Genomic DNA, 24,507 nt, shown 5'->3' with positions numbered 1-24,507 from the left:
ATGCAATATAATCACAGCCGATTGAACACTTCAATACCTTTTACCCATATTATCCCCATAACCCTGTATGCCACTCGTCAAAAATTATATCAATTGCTACCCGAAACATTCTCAAAGACTGAGCTTCTACAGTCAGCTATGGCAGAGAATTCAACAAGGTTCACAACTCTTAAAACAAAAACAAAAATCTCAGATTGCACCCAAATGGCATCCCACTTTTTTTTTTTTTAAAAAAAAACTGCACCCATCCCACTCCACTTTTGACTCACCAAGCACAGAAAACATCTTACCTGCATCTAGCCTGACTGATTATCTCGAAGTATTTTGGAAGTTTCAGTAAGATCACCTCTCATTCTTTGAAAGTGCAGAGAATCCAGGCCCAGTGGGGTAGACAGAACATGTGGAGTGGGGTTGTTTATCAGATTGGCTTTGAGGCTTCAGAGAGAGACACTCATCTCTTTGGGTATGGAAGCTTGGTGCAATGCCTTGGAGGCAGGCCTGCAGAATAGTTCTTCCTACATCTTGGTCTATTTGTCCAGCAACAGGTCATTTGATCTGATTGACAGCACACATTTTCCCCACAGTTCTGATGATTAGGCTGTGCCATAGTGATCCATCATCTCACTGCCAAGATGTACAGATTCTGTATCAGTTCTGGAATCTGGAAAGTTAGGTCACTTCATCCAGTACATCTGCTTCTGCCATCTCCAAGATGGAGAATTTCAATCAAGACCCTGCTGATTTTACACCATAAAAATCTAACAGACCAATTTCATCAACGTGCAAAGATACTCTACAGATACACCTCAGATCTTTAACGCTTACTCCAAACAACACTGAAAGCTCGAGGTTTCTCAAATTGTGCTCATCACCCTCTTGAGACCAAGAGGAATGCTCATGTCCCTCACTTGCAGGGTAATCAAAGAGGATCAACCTCAAATCTTGCACAAATCTCACCTTGACAAAAGTGCAAAAAATTGCTAGCCGAGTGTTTACCTTGCCCTATAAAAGCAACTAGTTTGAGATTACCACAAAAAAAAAGGTCAATATGACTGAATATCTTTCACAAAACACCTTTTGTTTCTGTGGCTATATCATCATTAAGAGGAATAATACACATATCATCCCAGGATGGAGTGCAAAGTTTGAATGTTGAAGGCTTTTGATATACTCAAAACAAAATAGGTAGAAAAGAGACACGAAAGCACATGATAGGCAGCTTTAAAATAATGAAGACTACCCATCGTTGCATTTTTATGGAAGAACTGTCACAAACTTAAAAAAGAACAATGTTGAAGGCAACTGCTATACCAACATATTTGTTTTTCACCTTGCAAGAGCTTTTTGTGACATGCAGGGCTTAGCCATATTTAAACAGTACATATTCCAACAAAACGAAAAAAAATGAGTGTTATAGTCAACCTAACAAGTAAAATTGACTCATTCTGTCCTGTACAAACTAAAGAAAACCTCTAGTTCAAATCCAGACTCTTGAATATGAATACAGGAAAATCAGATTCAAATCCTCCTGGCATTCACTATCAGCACTTAGACAAATTAGCATTAGACACCAGAAGCAATCACTGCATCCAGAATGAAGAAATTTGGAGAAACACAAAACATGAAGTGTCAAAAAGTATGAGTGTTTATAACTTCTGTACTTGTTGGGCTTATGTCTCACTTCCAGTACCAAAAGGACTTAGCAGTGCAACATCACAAACAGCAAATTCAAGCAGTAAAGTCTCCACTGAAACGTTTTGCTGAAAGGCACTGTCCCATTTTACAAACTACAAAATTAAAGTTTAAATGGCACAACAGTAGTCCAGGATCAATGGCCTTGCAAAGAGGCCATTTTGTACTGCCATCCATTAGAAGCAAAGGAAGCTGCTTCCTCAGATTTCTGAGATCAGATCCAGAGACTTACGACACAAAGGACCCAGATAAGGACATTTCTAAACATTTCAAGCATATTATTAAAGGCGAGATTGAGAAGCCAGAAATTATTGTACACATTGGTAGGAATGACATTTTTAGGGAAAAGATTAAAGCAGTATAGTGAATTTAAGAAGTTAGGTAGAGTTTATATAAAAAAAACTTAAAACTAGTAATTTCAGATTTACTCTCAATGCTAAACTCTAATGAGGGCAGGAACAAAAGGTTAAAAAGGAAATAATTCAATGACTGAAGAGCTGGTGTATTGTTCAGGGATTCGAGTTTTTGGACAATTGGAATGTCTTTTGGGACAGAAAAGACCTGTTCAAAAAGGATGGGTCTAACCTGAACTGTAAAAGGGACCAATATCTTAGCAGGCAGATTTGCTCATTCTATCAAGGGAGACTTTCACACTGATAGAGAAGGCGAGTGGAAGAATTCTAAGTAGTAGTGTAAATGGAAGAATTGATGGGGTAGGTTCTGAATGGAGGAAAGCACATCAATTAGAAAAGACAAGAGAGTCAGGGTATGTAGTAACTCTGGAGAACTAAACTGCATTTACTTCAATGCAAGGGGTCTTACTGATAAGGTGAATGAATTCAGGACATTTTTTAAAAAAAAACAACACAGGATTGGGACAATATAGCTATTACAGAAACTTGGCTGAGATGGAGAAGACTAGCAGATCAATGTTCCTGGTTTTAGATGTTATAGGAAGGATGTAAAAAGGAGTTGTGGGGTGGGTGACGGACTCAGTTTGTGGTGTTTTTGATTAAGGAATACATTACTGTTATCACTAGGGAAGACTTGATTCTGAAAAAACAAGTTACCCAGTGAAAATATATGGGCAGAAGTTACAAATAAGGAAGGAAAGATCACTTTGATGGGATTGTACTAAAGGCTCCCCAAAGGGGAGAGAGAAATGGAGAAACAAATATGTAGGGAAATCTCAGGCATATGCAAGAATAATATGGTTGTAATAATGGGGGTGGGGGTTTAAATTTTCCAACCAAACATTGACTGGGACTACCATAGTGTTAAGGTTTGGGTGATGAAGAATTTGTCAAATGCACTCAAGAAAATTTTCTTTATCAATACTTGGATGCTCCTACTAGAAAAGGCACAAAAACTAGACCTACTTTTGAGCAATAAAGCAGGGCAGGTGACAGAAGTGGGGGAGCACTTTGGGTCTAGCTATTAGAATTGTATTAGTTTCAAAATAGTTATGGAAAGGATAAGTCTTCCATAAAGGCTGAAGTTTTTAATTGGAGTAAGGCAAACATGAATGATATGAGACAAGAACTTTCAAAAGTTGTTTGGAGTAGACCGTTCACAAGTAAAAGGATGTCTGACAAGTGGGAAGCATTCGAGAGGTCAGAAGCATTTTGCTCCTGTTAGAGTGAAAGCGCTAGTAAGATTAAGGAACAATGGATGAATAAAGAAAAAGAGGTTGCTGTCAAGAATAAAGAGAAGTTTTTTAAAGATATAGATAACTTGGTTCAATTGAATCTCTTAAATCAATATAAAAAGAGTGTAGAGGCATTCAATACAGAGATCAGGAAGGCAAAGAGGGATCTGAGATCACACTGGCAGATAGGGGTAAGGATAATAAAGATGTTTCACAAATACATTAAGAGCAAGAGGATAACTAGAGAGAGGGGTGGGCCTCTTAAGGATTAAGGACTGCATTGAACCCCAGGAGATGGGAGCGATACTAAATGAATATTACAGTAAAAACTGACATGGAGAAATAAATGGAGTCTAGAAAATACATTGAAATAAACTAAACTTCGTCTTTAAAACAGTTCACATTACAGAAGAGGAAGTTTGAGGTGTCTCAAAATATAAAAGTGGATAAACCTTTGGGACCCGATCTGATGTATCTCAGCATGTTGAGAAAGTAAGGGAGGAAATTACGAGGTCCCTTGCAGAAATATTTGCATCATCTATAACTACAGGTGAGATGTCTGATGACTGGAAAATGTCCAATGTTGGAGAAACTGGGGAAGGACAAACCTGCGAGTCTGACTTTGGTTAACGGTAAATTGTTGGAGGTGATGAGAAAAGATAGGATTTGTGGACATTTAGAGGCAAAAATTGATTAGGGATAGTCAACATGGTTTTGTAGGAAGAAAGTCATATCTCACAAACTTGATTGAGTTTTTTGAGAAAGTTACCAAAAAGATTGATGACAGAGCAGTAGACATTGTTTATTTGGATTTGACAAGGTTCCGCATGATAGATTATTTAGTAAAGTTAGGGCACATGGGATTCAGGGTGAGTTTGCCAAATGGATACATAATTAGCTTAACGGCAGGAAACAGAAAGTAACGATGGAGGATTGTTTTTTGGACTGAGGCCTGTGACCAGTGGTGCTCCACTGCGATTTTTTCTGGATCCTCTTCTGTTTGATCATTTATATAAATGATTTGGATGAGAATATTGAAGGCATGGTTAGTAAATTTGCAGTTGAAAACAAAATTGATGGCATTGTAGACAGTGGAGAAGTTTTTCTAAGACTACAAAGGGATCTTAATCAAATGGTCAATTGGCTGAAAAATGACAGAGTTCAGAGTTCAATCTGGATAAATACAAGGTATTACATTTTGGTACAACAAGGATAGGGTTTATGCAGTTAATGGTAGGGCCTTGGGTAGTGTTGTAGAACAAAGGACCTAGAGATGCAGGTACATAATTTTTTGAAGTTTGCATCACATATGGACAGGATGGTTAAAAAGGTATTTGGCACGCTTGCCTTCATTGCTCTGTCCTTTTGAGTATAGGAGTTAGGACATTATGTTGAGGTTGTACTGGATGTTGGCAAGGTCTCTTCTGTAATATTGAGCCCAGTTATAGGAAGGATATTAACAAGCTGAAGAGATTTATTAGGATGTTGCCACGTATGGAAGGTTTGAGTTATAAGAAACGGCTGGATAGGCTGGGACTTTTTCCACTGGTGCTTAGACAGGCGACCTTGTAGAAGTTTATAAAATAATGAGAGGTATGGATAGAGTTGATGTTAATTGCCTTTTCCCCAAGATGGGGAATTTCAAGACTGGGGGCACATTTAAGAGGAGAGAGATTTAAATGAAAAGACACAAGAGGCAATTTTTTTTTAAAAACAGGGTAGTTTGCATGTGGAAAGAACTTGATGAAGTGGTGGAAGCAATTAAATTACAATGTTTAAAAGACATTTGGATGGATATATGAATAGGAAAGGTTTGGAGAGATGGGCCAGGAGCAGGCAGGTGGGACTAGTTTAGTTTGGAATTATGTTCGGCATGGACTGGTTGGACTGAAAGGTTTGCTTTCGTGCTATATAACTCTATATTGTGTCATTTCACTACTTTTGCCCAATTGTTGGTCAAAGATACTGAACAAGGGGCAGATGTTTAATGATGCTTTCCTTATGCCAATCAATTCTGTTACCTCGCAAGGAAACATATTTAATTACCAAGAAGAATTGCACAACACAACTGTTTTGGAAGATGAGTACATTTTAATTCTATGCTTCACAGACATACACACAAAGATGATGCAGAGCTCAAGGCTATGCAATGAAATCCTGTTTCCCTCCAAGATTTGCTTCATTGCTCTTAAACTTTTGTTAGCCAACCTAAGTTCCAAAAACAAAGCATGTGAATGTTAGGATCCCAGCAAATGAAAAAATGGACAAAGCAAATCCCAGAATGAAGCCTGGGTTTATATATCATGTTTAACTTTTGCTGTTGGTTAACAACTGTTAGTCACAAATATGCGTAGCTTCGTGTGAATGTTACTTAATAAAAAGAACATCAAAATAAAAAGTTTCAACCCATTTCCCAACACAGCCTGTTACAGAGATTCAATCCCAGAAAAATATTCTCTCCCTTTGAGTTTGAACAATTTAAAAAAAGCTCCAAACCAAGATTTCCCAGTTTGGGAACTCCAGGCTAGAAACCTCCTCAGCTGAGATAACTGACTCCCTTAAAAGGGAGTCAATTTTCATGCTGAGGAACTGACTTGAATTCCTGGCTCTTCTGAACTGAAACCATGAACCTTCTGTTCTGAAATCAAAACTAATTCTAATAGTTTTCTGGTCCATTTAGTCTGTCAGTCATAATCTCAACAGTATAACATATTTATCCATAAACACTACAGGGTTTCTCCCAGGAACTTGAATGCAGTCAGGGGCCCTCTTGGAACTGGTTTGCTTGAGTCAGTGTTCAAATTACTTCCTGTCCTGGTTTAAAAATAATTACCTTCACAGAACTTATCCACATTCTTCTGCCACTATTTTGAAATCCAAATCCCAAGATATACACCTTTCATCTCAATATTCCTCTTCTCCAGGACCGTAAAAGCACTACATTCCCAGGAGGGCCATGAGGCTGCTCTCAGAAATGACTGGTGGTGGTTTAACCGGAGGGTCACCCCACCTCAGGCAAATGGAGAGGTTGAGAAGAAGGAATCTTCATGACCACACTACATCGTAAACCAGTCATCCAGTCAACTGAGCCGAACAATCCCTGAATTCCCAAGTTCAGTCCTCCACAATCACACTGTGTTGAAATACTGAAAACCATTACACCATCTCAAGCTTTAAAATTACACCTTGCAGGGCTTCGGAACCAGAGCTTCATACCTTCCTAGTTTCACCTTCCTCCCGTAGGCTAGTCTTACCACTCCTCTCTGTTCCTAAATCACGGTTTGGACAAATACACATTTAATAAGTCATGTTTACATAAAGACAGTGCTGGTGTCATGTCTCCTGTCCTACCCGGTCTGTAGTAAAACAGAGTTTCATGAATCATTATGAACAGTATTATTAGCAATAAAGAGGCAATTCTCCACCGTACACAAAGGACGACAGACAACGATTTGTGAAATATACACAAAGCATCTCGAGTTCAAGTTTAACCACGTGCCTTGGGAGATTTCAACTTTTATCACCATTCTTTAAAACGTTGCAAAGGTTTTGCATTTCTAGTGGAGGATTTTTTTTAAACACTAATTTTCTCTCTCCCACCACCAGTTTGCACCTCCGGTCTACCGCAGGGGATCCAGGGATGATTGACAGGCGAGACTGGCGCACGCGCAGTGACCGGCCCCCGCCGCTCGCGAAATGGCGGGAAATTGGAGCAGCGGAAACGGACGAAAAAAAAATTTAAATTTCAAAATAAAAAGAAAGTAAGTTAAATCAAACAAACCTCTTCACCGCGACATCGGATTTTAGAAAGAAAAAAATTTTAGAAGAGGTAGAAAAACCAGAAAGCGTCTATGGCGAGAAGTTTTTTTATTAACAAAAAGGAAAATAATGAAGTTTGAATTGAAAATACGTCGGTGATAAGTGTAATTTTCCCCCACCCAACGCTTGTTTCCTCCCCCCCCCGGGGGAGAAGCCGAGGTCGGGTTGTGGGACAAGTGCCGCACGGTGAGGAGACGGGCTCGGCGTGCGGCCTAGTCCGGAGGCAGAAGCCCGAGTCCCGGCCGAGTCGAGAGCTTCGGTCCCCGCACCACCTGCCGCCCCGAAAAAAACCTCCACAGAAAAAAAACCTTCGCCCATCAAACACCAAAAAGGGAGAACGGAGCTTAGACTTGTATAAACTCTCCATCATTTAAAAATTATCCCTCCCGCAGGCCGTCTCGGCCGTTCGATGGAGCCTGCCTGGGCCGCGGCTCTCCCTCGCGCACAAAACAAAACCCTCCTCACAGACAGATTCTTTTCGAGGGGGAAAAGAAACTTAAAATCAAAACACACAGTGTCTTGGCACTTTTTATTTAAAAAAAGTCAGTGTGCGGCGGGTGGAAATAATCTAAACCCTCCAATCCTTCCTTTTAAAAGTCGAAAAATAATAGACAGCGTGGGGGAAAAAAAAACAAAAACGCCGAGCCACAGAATGGAAAGAAACTCAGACCGGCTTCTCTCTCTCTCTCTCGCTTCAAAATAAAAATGAAAACAATTAAGAAAAAAAAAAGGAGTCGCTCTGCGGGGCCTGGCTTCTTTGTTCGCGCATCGAAACATTTTTTTTTAAAAACAAAGTTTTTTTTTTAAAAAGAAAAGTTGCACTTTTAAAGTTTAAAACGTTGGAGAGAATTTCTTCAAAAATAAACTTTTCGAAAGGGGGGAAGTGGGTACTTTTTTGAGAAACCGCTTCCCTTTTAATTTGTATGATTTTTCTTTTTTAAAAAAGGGCTTTGTTTGAAGGATTAAAACAGGTCGAAGGATTGATTTAAATGATTTTTTTTTAAAAAAAAAAGAAAGACGAGAGATGTTGGGGAGGGGGGGGGGGGGTGGGTGTGGAAAGAAGTTGCCCTCCGTCCCCTCCCCGCCACAAAGCCCCGAGCTTTCTTACTATTTTTTCCTTGGTCTCCTCCGGTTCATTGACGGTCTGAAGGACGGGTTTGCCCATCTTCTTGCCGGGATGCTCCAGCTCCAGGTCCTCTTCATCGCTGAAGTCTCGTTCCCTTTTCCTTCCACCTTTCGTTTTCTTTTTGTCCACCTTCTTGCGAGGCATCTTGTCCGAGGCAACGAGGAGGTTGTGGTTGGGGAGGGGGGGGTGGGGGGGAAAGGAAGAAAGAAAGAAAGAAAATCCCCAATTCTTTTAAAAAAAAAGTAGGAAGATCGCCAAATTAATTCCTTTCCTTTAATCCGCCGCTCCAAGTAATTAAATATCCGCTCAACTTGATGGAAAGTCACTCAATCGTATCTGCTTTCTTTTTCCCCTCCTCCTGCCGGGTTTTAAACCCTTTAGGTTTGTCTCCTTTCTTTCTTTCCCCTTTCTTCCCCCCCCCCCTCTCAGACTCTGCCTTTTTATTGATCTGAACAATAGATCTGTGTCTGAAACAAACCACGTGGACCCGCCTCACATCTGTCTGCCTCTTTTATCTATATATATTTATATATATTCTAAATAATTAAAGCATCAAACTTCCGCCTTCCCCTTCCTTCTCCAAACCATGCCACAAACTGCGTTGCTTTTTATTCTTTCCCCTCTCTTCCTCCTCCTCCTTTCCGTCCCGTTCTCAGATCAACTTTAAGTACCTGGATTCGTTTAATTGGGAAGAAATGATGTGATTGTTGCAAATGTGTTATGGGGGAGGGAGGCTGAGTTGTTTTTCTACTCGGGTCTTTTTTTTAAATATATATTCCAGCCCACCCGCCGTTAGGTTAAAATGTAAATCTGCCCCTGTGTCTGTGACATGATGTGACAGCTCTCTATTCACAATCAGTCATCTCAGGATGGAAAAGCAGTTTTTACAAAGGAAATCCCTGAAAACTCCTCAGACATTGACATCTGCTGGCAGGGAGAGGCCCTTTAAACATAATTTTCCTGGCTTACTCAAATCTGGATAAATTGCTTTTATTTCGGTTCACAGCAAATAACCTTTTTGGTTGTAATTATATTTGCATTGAAATTTGGTGGGAGATATGAAGTGTGCACCATGGACAAGGAAAGTAGAGTTTTCAGTCTTGAGCTGCAGAGTGAAGCAAAGATAGTTGTTTTTTAACCTTTGCACCTCCTCATGCAACAACTTGTATTTATGTAGGATCTTTAATGTAAACACTGCCCCAAGGTAATTCACAATTAATTATAAGGAAATACATGCTGAACCCAATGATGAGGAGAGATTAAAGTGTAGACATAGAGATAAATTTTCAGAAATCTTTTAAAGGAAAGGAAGGTTAGTGGAGAGATTTAAGGAGAGAGTTCCAGAATAAAACTAGGTGGTTAAAAGCTTTTTTAACATGGTGGGCCAAAATCCTTGGAGTCCAGAAAAGTCAGAGTGAGTGAAATTGGGTATTAGGATTCAGAGCTGGAGATGATTCCACTAAATCTGTGCAAGTCAGTTGCACAAACAATGTTTTCTTGAATCCAATTCACCCAACTCTTGTGAGGTCATTAGATAACTGATAAGCTTGAGTTGCACTTTCAGTATTCAGCAAACAGGTACCATCAATTTACTTGTGGTAATAACTCATCAAAAAATGATAATGTGTCACTGAACTTAGGGATTGATGGATTCTTAGGCAGACAAAGATAAGTTGATCAGGAAAGTGCACCTGAGGTGGACATCAGCCATCATCATATCAAATGATGGTCCAGGCACAAAGGGTTGAGTGGTGGATTTCTGTTACTGATGTTCTTTTGCCACCTCTTGACTACAACATAGACAAGTTGTATACCCTAGTGGTTTCATCTGGTCATCTATACCCATCTGGTTTGGGGAAAGAAATCTGCTGTCCTTACCTGATCTGGCCTACAAGTGTCTCCAGACCCACAGCGATGTGGTTGATTCTTTCCTGCTGTCTGGGCAATTGGGAATGGGCAATCAATGCTAGCCTAGCCAGAGAAGCCCCAATCCCATGAGTGAATTAAAAAAAAGAGTTGTTAGATTTTTAGTGGCCACTTCTTGTCCTGCACTGTAATCAAATTGTTTTAGACACAGAGCCCTAGATATGAGACCTGATTTGTAAAATATGATTCTGGGTGCTCTATAAATGTGTTATAACTTTGCATTGCCCAAGCAATTGATTTGTAAAAAGGGATATATGCCCCTGTTTTTAATTCATTTCAATATGTATTGTGGATGCAAATTTAACCTGGATATGGTATTTCAGGACAGTGCTGAAATGTGATTGAAGAATGCATTTGGTCCTCTTTTTTTCAATGATAACCAAAGGTGTAATGAAGAGTACATCTGTGACATCTAATAAATGAACCCAGCATGTAACATCTTTAAAATAAAACCTGTCCCAAGGTAATTAACAACTAAGCATAGGGAATTAGATGCTGAACTCAATGAAGAGAGGGATGAAGTGGAGAGATCAAAGTTTAAACATAGAGATCGGTTTTGAGAAGTCTTTTAAAGGAGAGGAAGTGGTGGAGAGATTTTAATGAGAGAGTTACAAAATAAAACTGTATAGTTAAAGGCTTTTTCATCATGGATGGTCCATAGATAGATGTTGTTTAGCAGTCCCTCCACTCATTGTGAGTTCCAGCATCCAGCTATGAGGGAGATTTATTGTAAGAAGAGAGCTTGTTGAAGTGATGAGAGTCAGAATTAGATGAAACTCATTGATCATTCTGGTGGGAAATCATCCTACAGGAGATGCATCTTTTTGTCAAAGCTGTTCTCATGAGTACTTAATGATGAGTAGCCAGATAAATGGCATTTGACTTGGACATTAGGTATATTAAAGTGGTTTGTACTTTGGAGCTATCCTGCATAATATCTTTCTTCACGTTGAAGGAAATGTTAGGATTTTTGAAGAGGGTTATTGAAAGATATGTTCAGGGGTCTAGGCATATGACTTTATGTAATATCTTTGCATGCCAATGGTCAACATCCTGTCAGTACTGGTTGAAAAAAAGCTATCCAGGTTAATCACATGTCCCAGCTCTGGGAAATAACGCTAATGGGTTTGGCACTTCAAGACCATATTCAAGTATTTATTAAATGTGATGAGGTTTCAGCCTTGAAGCAGACCCTCTGTGTGAAAATAATTTCTCCTCAACTTTCCACTGATCCTTCTGCCAATTTCCCCATAGTTATTGATCTCTCTCTGCTAAGGGAAATAGGTTCTTCTTAGCTACTTTCTTTAGGCACCTGATTATCATATACGTCTACATTACATGTTTGTTCACCCCCTTCTATTTCAAAAAAAAACCCCTCAGCCTATCTAATCTTTCCACTTAGCTAAATTCTTCATTCCTGACAATAACGTTGCAAGCATCATGTGTATCTTGTCGTGACCACGGATCAGAACCCCAAATACTACGGACATTTTAATTTTTAATTCCAAAATGTGCTCTTTAACAGAAGACTATATAGACAAAAAAAAGACTATGAATGTAAATTCAATGCTGTCAGGCAAAGTCCTGAGGGGAGCCATGGATTGTTGCACAAGGAAATTTTAAATTGAGAGATATAACAAGAAGAGGTACCGATTGCCTGTCTCTCCCCTCTCAGCAGAAAGCCACATTGCAAACGGTTTTTGTGTTTTGCCCTTCCAGGAATGCACAAGAAAGGTGTTAAAAACTGACTGTAATCTGATTTGTATGTGTTAGTGGAAGAAAATGAGCTAATGAACTGGGGTATTTATGAATACCCTAACCTGGGTTCTAGCACTAGTGCACAGTGAAGGTCACAGTCTGAGGGCCAACAGTTCTCACCCATGTATTCCAGGTAAATGGTCTCCCTTGCTCTGAATGCTAGAAACCAACTAGTCAGCAAGCCTGTTCAAATTAAACAAGACAAGAAGACTCTCTTGCTCTGAGATCCACCAAGCAACAACCATCAAGAGGAAACAGGACAAAAGGATAAGTAACTGCAAAGCCCAGAATCCCAAAATTGACTGTTTAACTATCAATGTTCAAGTATCTACTCTTCATGAACCACCCAGAGAGGCTGACCCCTATGTCTACTGACTTTTAAAAGCAAGTACTTATTCCTGTTGTGGGTATATGTCTTGCATTATTTTTTGTTTTCAAGCTTAATAACCAATAAACTAATTCTTTAATTAACTTAAGAGAACCTGGTTAAATTGGCTCCTTTTAAAACAACTTCAGTTCATCTGGGAGAAAGCTAGCCATAAAAGGTGTGATCCTTTTTAAATTAACCTTGTTAGGACAAAGTGAAGGGCCAGATGAATAAAGAAGGGGAGCAAGTTTATCCCTCCTCACCTGGGAGCTTAACAGATTCTGATATTCATCTGGAACTGTAATGACTTGAGGCACCTCACTCAGATCTGGTCGTAACAGCCTTCTCTAGTGCAATCATTTATATCCTAGAATTAATGAACCAGTACTGTAATTTTCATGTTTTTATAATAAAGAAAGAATAAAGCTGTTGAAAATCCTTCTGATGATAATTTTATGAAATCAATCCCACTTTTTTGCTGAAATTTTATTCCAAAAGTTTTGACTTCCTTCTGTTAGAATTCTTGTATGATATATTCCTTCTCTAGCCTTTCTGCATTTACATTTTCTCAGTTCCTATGACTTTCTTTTATCTTCCATACATTAGCTTTCACATTTTAAGTCTTTATCCATTTTCTTTCAGCATTTCCAAATGTTATACTTGTACTTTTAGTCGTGTTTTTTGCCTCTTCCCTTGGTTCATTTTAAGCCTTTCTTCTGGTTTGAAACTTGATGTATTTATTATTATTGTCACATGTACTGAGATACAATGAAAAGTATTGTTTTGCGTGCTGACCGCACAAATTATACCTTACATAAGTGCATCAGGATAATAGAACAGAATGCAAAATATACTGCTGCAGCTACAGAGAAGGTGCAGAGAAAGATCAACTCTAATATGTGAGAGGTACATTCATAACTCTGATAAAAGTGAGCCAGAAGCTGTTCTTAAATCTGTTTTCAAACTTTTGTATCTTTTGTCCAATGGAAGAGGGTGGAAGAGAGTATAAGCGGAGTGGGAGGGCTCTTTGATTATGTTGGCTTCTTTCCTGAGGCATCGGGAAGAGTAGACAGAGTCAGTGGAAGGAAGGCTAGTTTTTGTGATGGACTGGTCTGCATTCACAATTCTCTGCAACTCTTTTCTTGTGGTCTTGGGCAGAGCAGTTGCCATACCAAGCTGTGATACATGATGCTTTTCATGGTGCATCAATAAAAATTTGTAACAGTCATTGTGGACTTGCCAAATTTCCTTAGCTTTCTGAGGGAGTAGAAGCGTAATTGTGTTTTCTTGACTGTAGCGACAATATTGATAAACCAGGATACATCGTTGGTGATATTCACTCCGAAGAAATTTAAGTCCACGACCACCTCCACCTCACCACCAGTTTTACAGACAAGGGCGTGTCCTCTACTCCGCTTCCTGAAGTCGATGACCAGCCCATTCATTTTGCCGACATTGAGGGAGAGATTGTTGTCTTTACACCTTGCCGCTAAAGACTCTATCTCTTTCCTATACTCAGTCTCGTCATTGTTTGAGATCCAACCATCTACGGTGGCGTCATCAGCAAATTTGTAAATGGAGTTAGAACTAAATTTGGCCACAGCAGTAATCTACACAGTTGCTGCCTTTGCTGTCTGTTTTCAAGTATCTTTGGACCTTGGAGTTCATTCTAAGAAAAATAAACAAACAGCAAAATTCACAGCCAACCTTGGAGAAACCTGTGTGTGGGATCTCATAGCAGGGGTGCAGCTAAGTGGCTTTTTAAAGTGTAACCTTACTGGTTTTCTTTTGTAAATCTAAAATATTGAGTAGAATGGGTTTTTTTTATATGTTGTTATTGAGATCTGTCTCTTGACTAAACTCTAAAAATATAAAAGCATAAGCAGTAAGCCAGCCTGGAGCGTTGTTTTTAGAGTAGCAAGACTGTGCTATTTTTTGGGTCTATAGATTGTTAAGGTGCAAAGATGACCTTTAACTGAGTGATGTGCTCTTCCTGTCGGATGTGGAAGATTAGGGAGAGTTTCCAAGTTACTGATGATATGTCTGCAGGAAATGTATTTGTTTGCAAATCCTATTGGATTGCATGGATCGATTGGAGTGGCAGTTAGAGGAATTTACCGGAGCTAGGGGGTGTGATGGATGGCAGTTGCAGGAAGGAAGATAAGCAGAAGATACAGTCAGGTAGATGGGTTACCTCCAGGAAACGTAGGAGAGGCTGGCAGGTAGTGCAGCAGTTTCCTGTGGCAATCCCCATCTCAAACCAGTATGCTGTTGTGGAAAATGTAGGGGGTGATGGACTCTCAGGGGAATGTAGCACTGACAGCTAGGTTTCCGGGACTAAGGCAGGCTATAATGTAACGAGGGGTACGCCAGGTTCCAAGTTATCGATTATGATAGGGAACCCTCAAGTTAGAGACACAGACAGACATTTATGTGGGTGACAGCAAGACATCAGAACGGTGTGCTCCCTCCCAGGAGGGAGGATCAAAGATATCTCGGAGAGGGTGCAAAATATTCTCAAAGGGGAACAGGACCAGCAGGAGATCATTGTACATATTGGAACTAATGACATAGGAAGCGAAAAGGACAAGATTCTGAGGACAGAATATGGGAAGTTAGGCAGGAATTTAAAAAGTAGGTCCTTGAAGGTAGTAATATCTGGATTACTCCTAGTGTCTTGAGCTAGCGAGGGTAGAAATAGGAGGATAAAGCAGATGAATGTGTGGCTGAGGAGTTGATGCAGGGGAGAAGGGTTCACATTTTTGGATCATTGAATGTCTTCGAGGGTAAAAGTGACCTGTATAAGAAGGACAGTTTGAACCTGACTTGCAAGGGGACTAATATTCCTGCCCCCTTGCTCGAGCTGCTTGGGAGGATTTAGGCTAGTAAGGCGGGGATGGGAAGGGGGGTGGGACCCAGGGAGACAGGGGGGAAAGTGATCAGCTTGAGACTGGTAGAGTTGGGAAAAAGACTAACTCAGACAGGTTAGGCAGGAACAAGGTAGAGAGCAAGGCCTAACAGGTAAGGTAGATGATCTCAGGGCATGGTTAGAAACATGGGACTGGGATATCATAGCAATTACAAAGACATGGCTCAGGGATGGACAGGACTGGCAGCTTAATGTTCCAGGTAGTAGATGCTATAGGAAGGATCAAAAGGAGGGCCAGAGAGGAGAAGGAGTAGCTTTTTGATTAGGGATAACTTTAACAGCTGTATTTAGGGAAGATATTCCTGTGAATATATCTAGGGAAGTTATTTGGATGGAACTGAGAAATACCAAAAGGATGATAACCTTATTGGGATTGTACCATAAACCCCCAATAGTCAGCGGGAAATTGAGAAACAAATTTATAAGGAGATCTCAGTTTTCTATAAGAATAATAGGGTGGTTGTGGTCGGGGATTTTAACTTTCCAAACATCGACTGGGACTGCCGTAGCGTTAAGGGCTTGGATGGAGGGAAATTTGTTAAGTGTGTACAAAAAATTTTTCTGATTCAGTATGTCGATGTACTTACTGGAGAATGTGCAAAACCCGACCTACTCTTGGGAAATAAGGTAGGGCAGATGACTGAGGTGTCAGTGTGGGAGCACTTTGGGGCTAGTGACCATAATTCTGTAGTTTTAAAATAGTGATGTAAAAGGATAGACTGGATCTAAAAGTTAAAGTTCTAAATTGGAGCTAGGCCAATTTTGATGGTATAAGACAGGAACTTTCAAAAGTAGATTGGGGGCAGACTTTTGCAGGTGAAGGGACGGCTGGAAAATGGGAAGCCTTCAAAAATGAGATAACGTGATTCCAGAGATAGTATGTGCCTCTCCGGATGAAGGGCAAGGCTGGTAGGTGTAGGGAATGCTGGATGACTAGAGAAATTGAGGTTTTGGTCAAGAATAAGAAGGAAGCATATGTCAGGTATAGACAGCAGAGATTGAGTGAATTTCTAGAAGCGTATAAAGGCAGTAGGAGTATACTTAAGATGGAAATCAGGAGGGCAAAAAGGGGACATGAAATAGCTTTGGCAAATAGGGTTAAGGAGAATCAAAAGGGATTCTACAAATACATTAAGGACAAAAGGGTAACTGGGGAGAGAACAGGGCCCCTTAATGATCAGCAAGGCCACCTATGTGTGGAACCGCAGGAGATGGTGAGATACTAAACGAGTATTTTTAATAAGTGTTTATTGTGGAGGAGGATATGGAATATAGAGAAAGTGGGAAATAATTAGCGACATTTGAAAAATGTCCGTATTACAAAGGAGGACGTGCTGGACGTCTTAAACCGCATAAAGGTGGATAAATCCTGGGACCGGATCGGGTGTAACCTCGAACTCTGTGGGAAGCTAGGGAAGAGATTGCTGATCCCTTGCTGAGATATTTATACCACGATGGCCATAGGCAGGATGCTAGAAACTAATGTGGTGCCACTTCTTAAGAAAGGTGGTAAGGAAAAGCCAGGGAATTATAGACCAGTGACCCTGACATCAGTGATGGGCAAGTTGTTGGAGGGAATCCTGAGGGACAGGATTTACATGTATTTGGAAAGGCAAGGACTGATAGGGATAGTCAACATGGCTTTGTGCATAGGAAATGGTGTCTCATGAACTTGATTACGTTTTTGAAGAAGTAACAAAGAGGATTGATGAGGGCGGAGTGGTGGATGAGATCTGTATGGACTTCAGTAAGGCATTCTTCATGGTAGACTGGTTAGCAAGGTTAGATCACACAAACTAGAGGGAGAACTAGCTATTTGGATACAGAACTGGCTCAAAGGTAGAAGACAGAGGGTGGTGGGGTGGAGGGTTGCTTTTCAGACTGGAGGCCTGTGACCAGCGGTGTGCCACAAGGATCAGTGCTAGGTCCACTATTTTTTGTCATTTATATAAATGATTTGGATGTGAACACAGGTGGTATGGTTAGTAAGTTTGCGGATGACATCAAAATTAGAAGTGTAGTGGACAGCGAAGACAGTTACCTCAGAGTACAATGGGATCTTGATCAGATGGGCCAATGGGCCAAGGAGTGGCAGATGGAGTTTAATTTAGAAAAATGTGAGGTGCTGCATTTTGGTAAGGCGTATCAGGGCAGGACCTATACACTTAATGATATGGTCTTGGGGAGTGTTGCTGAACAATAAGACCTTGGAGTGCAGGTTCATAGTTCCTTGAAAGTGGAGTCACAGGTAGATAGGATAGTGAAGAAACGTTTGGTATTCTTGCCTTTATTGCTCCATGCATTGAGTGTAGGAGTTGGGAGGTCATGTTGCAGCTGTACAGGACATTTGAAATACTGTGTGGAATTCTGGTCTCCCTGCTGTAGTAAGGATGTTGTGAAACTTGAAAGTGTTCAGAAAAGATGTACAAGGGTGTTGTCAGGGTTGGAGGGTTTGTGCTCTCGGGAGAGGTTGAATAGACTGGAGTTATTTTCCCAGGAGCGTCGGAGGCTGAGGGATGACCTTATAGAGGTTTATAAAATCATGAGGTGCATAAATAGGGTAAATAAGATAAGGTCTTTTCTCAGGGTGGTGGAGTACAGAAGTAGACGGCATAGGTTTAAGGTGACAGGAGAACGATTTAAAAGGGATCTAAGTGGCAACTTTTTTGTGCAGAGTGTGGTGCGTGTGTGGAATGAACTGCCAGTGGAAGTGGTGGAGACTGATATAATGTCATCATTTAAAAGGCATCTGATGCGTATATGAATAGGAAGGGTTTCGAGGGATATGGACTGAATGCTGGCAAATGGGACTAGATTTATTTAGGATATCTGGTCAGCATGGACGAGTTGGATCGAAGGGTCTGTTTCCGTGCTGAATATCTTTGTAACTCTAAGTGTATAAGGAGTGTAGTCAGAAGCGGAGTACGCAAGTTTACGGGGCACCGGTGTTGAGGATTATTATGGAGGAGGTGTTGTCGCCTATTTTTACTGATTGCAGTCTGTGGGTCAGGAAGTTGAGGAGCCAGTTGCACAGGGGGGAGCAGAGTCCTAGGTCTCAGAGTTTGGAGATGAGTTTTGTTGGTATTATGGTGTTAAAGGCGGAGTCAATAAATAGGATTCTAACATAGGTCCTTGTTATTCAAAGTGTTTCAGGGAATGTAGGGCCAGGGAGATGTAAACAATGAAGGTTCAATGTTTTCTTCCTTGCTGTGAGCTAAACATGTACACCATGCAGAAGAGCCAGAGCTTTCTTCCAAAGGACTTTCTACGTTGCATTAATTACAGTCAAAACATCTGACTTCAAATGCAGTCATGTGTGTAAAGGGAAGCCCTACTAATTATGCTAAAAAGAACTGCTTACGCTGTATTATGCAAAAAGTTAGAAATTCATTGTAAAAGCAATCTGTGAAACTCTTTGGTATTTTTCTTCCAGCTGAAACTCTGCATTATGCAACTGCAGCTTTATTTCCCAGTTTACCTCCATTTTCTTCTAACTCGAATTTCTTTCTCCCTGGCAGCAGTTCAAAATCTGGCTCAAGTGGCCATTCTTCATCTGTGAGACTATGTAGTGAGTCATGCCAGGCTAATGAACCATGGTTTAGCCCATATCCTAGTCTCGCTTGATGTTCAAACACACACAATTTTCAGCATTGAGTCACTGGATGTTGCTCAGATTGAAATTCTGGTTGAATTCCATGCTCTTTACTTTAGATAAGGGACAGTGATGGCAATTTCAATACGTCTTTTGCCACCTTGATCTTGTCTGGTTATTTGGTGCAGGTGAGCAATGAAACCTGAGACCTTCTGATTAGTGAACAGTTGCGTTTTGCAGGCCAGGACTTTTAAGTTCTGATATTGTAAGTGATCTCTCTGTGAACCAGTCCAAGATGCAAGCTGAGTGCATATTAATGTTCAGCTAGGGGAAGTAGCATTGTTATGATGTTGTATTATGATATAAACACAACATGGTTGTTAAGAAAGACTGATGACCACACAGACCAACAACGGTCACCCCATAATACAGATTTGAGCTTTTGGCCAACAGTATCAAAGAAACAAAACCTGGTGAATTTATCATGCTGGTGTTTCTCACTGTAAGAAATCTATACGTTGACAATCAGCAGAACAAGACCTTGCGTGAGGAACTTGCATGATTTAACATCATTCCAGGGATTACAATTGATTTGTATATATTGTGGGTTTCAGCAGAGGAAGATTATGGTCGTGGGTGGGTGTGGTAGTGTTGGTGAATGGGAGTGAGCTGATAATTGGAGGTAGACAAATGAGGAAGCATGTATATATAGCACAAACCCTGCAGCATGTTCTAAACACCTACCATCCTTTGTGTAAAAGATTTTCCCCATGCATCTCTTTTAACTTTCCCCCTCTCACCTTAAACCTATGGCCCCTAGTATTTGACATTTTCATCCTTGGAAAGAGACTCCAACTATCCATCCTATCCATGTCTCTCATAATCTGATATTTTTCTATCGGGTCATCCTTCATCCTCTGGTGCTGTAACAAAAACAATCCAAGTTTGTACAACCTCTCCTTATAACTAATACACACATCCTGGTAAACCTATTTTGCACTCTCTCCAAAGCCTCCACATCCTTCCTATAGTATGGCAACTAGAACTGCACACTACTCCAAATATGGCCTAACCAAATTCATATACAGCTGCAACACGACTTGCCAACTTGTATAATCAGTGCCCCGACGGATGAAGGCAAGCATGCAGTATGCCTTCTTTATCACCTTATCTACCTGTTGCCCCAAGATCTCTCTGTATATCAATGCTGCTAAAGGTCTGGCCATTAAAAGTTTACTTTCCTCTTGCGTTTGACCTCCCAAAATGCAGCATCTCAAACTTATCTGAATTAAAGTCCATTTGCCATTTCTCCGCCAAACTTTCCAGCTGCCCTATATCCGGCTGCATCCTTTGATATCTTTCCTCACTATCCACAACTCCACCAATTTTCGTGTCATTTGCAAACTTACAATTTGATCGCTAACATTTTCGTCCCAGCACCACTGGTCACGGATCACCAGTTAGAAAAACAACCCTTGAGAACTACCCTCTCTTCTATGGCTAAGAATAAAGTAAAAACCAACAAACTCTAGAGAATTGATATTAACTCTCTGACATTTATTTGTTTAATGTTGGCTTCCTTCCCATACATGACAGATGATAGACATGCAGCGACAATCCATTCAGATAGGGTATCATCATGTGATGCACCTTTGCTGAAGCTGTCAAGACCAATCCTTGAGAGGCAGGATCTGTCATAAGCCCACTCATGAAGCTGTCAAATGACATTGCAGGTTATTGGTTTTGGCATTGGTGCCTATTGCCAAGTTCCCTTGCTATCGGTTGCACACCAGCTGACAGGAGGTATTGCCATTTTCCACTTTAGCCAGCTAGTGATGCCTAGGCATTCTGGGTGATATGTTTGGCTTTTGGAACAAAGGTACATGTATCCTTGAAATATTCATGGGCACTCAGCTGGTCATCTGCTCCGGCTACCTCACCATACAGAAATTCTTTGGTTATGTGACCGTCTTATGTCTGGTAAATGTGCCCATCACACATTTGATTAGTACCAACACACTTCAAAGCTACGCTTTTGAAAGAGCTGCCACATTCTTGATTTTGTTCTGCCAGGATATTCCTATATACTGCTGCAGACATTGAAGATGAAAATGATTGAGCTTCTTCTCATTGTGGCTGTAAGTCTCCTTTATTTCGCAGCCATATACGAGATGCAGCCATATTCAGCTTAGTCCTAAGGGTTATTTTATAATATTACAAGCAATATACATTTAATCCAGCAATATCAATAGACTCCATAAGGAATTAACATCAATACTTTATGCTGACACCCTTCAAAATCATCCTGATCACCGTCTGATTCACTGAACAATTCATCTCAGTGACTGGTTATACAACATCATCATTAGAATCTTCCTTATCTCATCAACATCATCATTGGTACTACTGTTAACTTTGACCTTATAATTTCATAAGTAATTGGCTTCAATGCCATTGAATCTATCTGATATTCCATTTATTGGAAATTATTTTTTGACAGTACCAGGATTAAGTTGATTTCATGCAAATATGACCCATGGCTCAATGTTGCTAGTGAAACACTTACATTTTTTCACCTTTAAATAATCACTGTTCATCTTCCAACATTCAGTTGGCCTTGCATAATGTCCTTGAGTGGTTTACTTAAGCACACATCCAAGGGTACTCTGATAAGACGGTCAGGAATAGCTGCCATATCTGTATTGGTTGATCTAACATCATGAACCTGATTGCTGACAAGGCAGGATTTGATTACGTCCCAGATGGGCAAATCTTTACATTGGTCTGAGCTGGAAGTGCAGTCCCTTTACGGCTAAAACAGATCAGCTGCAGACCTGATTGAGAGCAGGTGGTATTCTATTATGGTTGCACTACGCTGGCGGTACTGATGCAGTAATTGTAATTCATGACTTATTTAATTTGCTAATTAGGTTATTCAGTGGTGCATCTTCAAAAAAAAAGTTGAATTCTCTACACCCCCTGCTTAGTTATTTGAAAAATCTTTGTTGTTTGCTTGCACTTTAACCCAAAGCTCTTGATCTTTGGATACCTGGTGCAAAGGGGGCACAGCAAGTTGGAGGGCATCCACATGGGCTTGTTCCTGGGCCTGGCTAAAGTAGCCATCAACAAGTTCAGGCAGCAGGCCACGGAAAGGGTTGTCAGTGCCGATTGTCTGCCTCTCTTCTGCGGCTACATTTGTGCCTGGGTATCCTTAGAGAGGGAGCACACAGTATCCACCTGCACCGTAGAAATCTTTAGAGAGTGGTGGGCACCATGGGGACTGGAGTGCATTATCTCCCCCACCAATTCCATTTTGATTTAGTTCCTTCCCCACCAATTCCATTTTGATTTAGTTCCCTCCCTCTTTTCCTACCATTCCTTCATTTTGTTATTGTTGCATTGCTTGTTAACTGTTGTTTGTTTCATTAGCTAATTGGTTAATTTCGTCGTAGGGTTTTCAAAAAAGAAAGAGTTGAATTCTTAAGGGTTTTATAGTGCAGTGATAGTGTCCTTCCCACTGGGCTAGAAGATCAAGTTCAAGTCCCTCCTGCTTTGGTGGTGTATTATAACATATTCCAGCAGGTTGATTAAAATGTATATACACTTCTGATGGTTTTAATGAGAAAAATACAATTCATTAGATTGTTTCACTCCCAAAATCAGCCTGTAGCATGTGAAAATTGAAAACTTTATACAGTCTTGTGGTAGTACCCTGCTTCTGAGCCAGAAGGACTGGTTTGAAGTCCTACTCGCTTCAGGGGTGTTGTAACTGGTTCGAACAGATTGATTTAATAAAACTAATTATTAGTTGAGTGCCATGGAAGCTATATCCTCCTCCAACATCATTTTGATATAGTCGTTTCCCTTGTTTCCTGCTGCCTTTTTGACTTTTTGTTCTTGTTACACTGCCCCTTCTAGGCATATTTGTTATTTATTCAGTTGTTGAAATGGTGATTGGGTGATTGTATTTATTAATTAGAAACATTAGCAGAGTTTCTCCTGATGGAGTTTTGGTTTCTGGACAGGGAAAGGCTCTGGAACGGAAGGATGTAAACTATTGTTTGTACTATGTGATAGATTTAAAATAAAATTTTTATAAATCTCTGAAAGTCTGTTGATGCCTAATTCAACATATCAATATTGGTGTGTCAAACAGGTCTCCACACTTCTTTCACCCATTTCTTGCAACTGCCTTAATCCATCCAGCTTTTCCCATGAACATGGATGATAATGCATTTCTGAAATTTCTCTTTGGGAGAGAGCTTTGTACTTCAGTATCAACATTGGCTTTAATCTTGTGCCATGCAAGATGGAATCACTTTAAGCTGAGTTTTCTTCCCATTTCTGGATGTGCTAAGTTTTGTTTGCGTGTGGTTCCAAATACTTAATAGCCTCCCAGTTACTCACAAAGGAGCCATTTTCCATCAGCTTTTTCCTGACTATAACTCTAGATTAGTTTGGAACTGTGCATTAAGCATTCTTTCCACATTCACCAGGTCAAGTTTCATCAGGATCTTTTATGTTTCACCTCCAACTCTTCTATACTTTGAGGATACAGGCCTTCAGTTGAGTTATATTATTTATGCCTTTCGCTTATGTAGCTTTTGAAAAGTGACTATCCCCATGAGGCTGACTCTGTGGTAACTTAGCAGGATCAGTGTTTAAGTATGACTTCAACCTATTCTGAGCCCAACTATCGCCTCCAGTTGAATTCCTTGTTTGTATGGTAAGGAAGAGAAGGGCTGTGTTTGTTCCCAGTTCTATGTGCATCGGTTTCTTAACATAAACTGTTTCCTGTTGAGTGATGGCCCAATGGCACTCTCGCACTAGCAGGAGTGCTCTGCATCAATCAGTTTTTGTACAGTGCTTTTATTTCTCTTTATCAGAAAGTCTGGAAGAAATGCTGCATACTCCTTCTTGCCCGAAGAAGAAATCTGACTGGGCTTCAGTGCGTACCTGTATGTGTTGATGCAGTTTTTCTTCTTGGATTGCTAATGGATCCTAGCTACATCACCTACATACGTCATGAGAGATTGCTATTTCTAACATTTTAGGAAAATTGGTGAGGCCACTTTTGGAATACTGCATTCAATTCTGGTTTCCCTGCTATAGGAAAAATGTTGTAAAGCATGAAAGGGTTCAGAGAAGATGTACACAGATGTTTCTGGGTTTGGAGAGTTTGAGCTATAGAGAGAGGCTGAATAGACTGGGGCTATTTTCCCTGGAGCATCGGAGGCTGAGGGGTGACCTAATAGAGGTGTACAAAATCATAAGGGGCATGGGTAGGGTGAATAGCCAGAGTCTTTTTCCCAGGGTAGGGGAATCCAAAACTAGAGGGCATATGTTTAAGGTGAGAAGGGAAAGATATAAAGGGGACCTGAAGGACAACCTTTTTCACAAAGAGGGTGGTGCATGTAAGGAACGAGCTGTCAGAGGAATTGGTGGAGGCTGGTACAATGACAACACTTAAAAGGCATCTGGATGGGCACATAAGTAGAGGGAAATGAGCGAAATGCTAGCAAAAGGTCTAGATTAATTTAGGATATCTGGTTGACACAAAAAAATTGGACCAAAGGTCTGTTTCCATGCTGTACATCTCTATGACTCTAAGTGTTATCAATACAAAAATTAAAAGTGAGAGCTACAGACA

At 40.4% G+C, this 24,507-nt stretch overlaps 1 protein-coding gene across 1 annotated transcript in view; it reads right to left on the bottom strand.

Moving 5' to 3' along the window:
- The window catches only part of rcc2 (regulator of chromosome condensation 2), a 32,499-nt gene extending 23,344 nt beyond the window's left edge, over positions 1–9,155 (bottom strand). The window contains exons 1-2 of the mRNA XM_020515746.2: positions 8,957–9,155; positions 8,268–8,429 (exon numbers count right to left, since the gene is read on the bottom strand). Of these exons, the coding sequence (XP_020371335.1) occupies positions 8,268–8,429 (162 nt within the window). The 5' untranslated portion in view covers positions 8,957–9,155. The remainder of the gene's footprint in view (positions 1–8,267; positions 8,430–8,956) is intronic.
- Positions 9,156–24,507: the final 15,352 nt, after the last annotated feature.

The sequence above is a fragment of the Rhincodon typus genome, chromosome 31, assembly GCF_021869965.1.
Source record: "Rhincodon typus isolate 14 chromosome 31, sRhiTyp1.1, whole genome shotgun sequence".
Lineage (NCBI taxonomy): Eukaryota > Metazoa > Chordata > Chondrichthyes > Orectolobiformes > Rhincodontidae > Rhincodon > Rhincodon typus.
The sequence above is the reverse complement of the archived record's forward strand: the minus strand, read 5'-3'. Positions and strand labels throughout refer to the sequence as shown.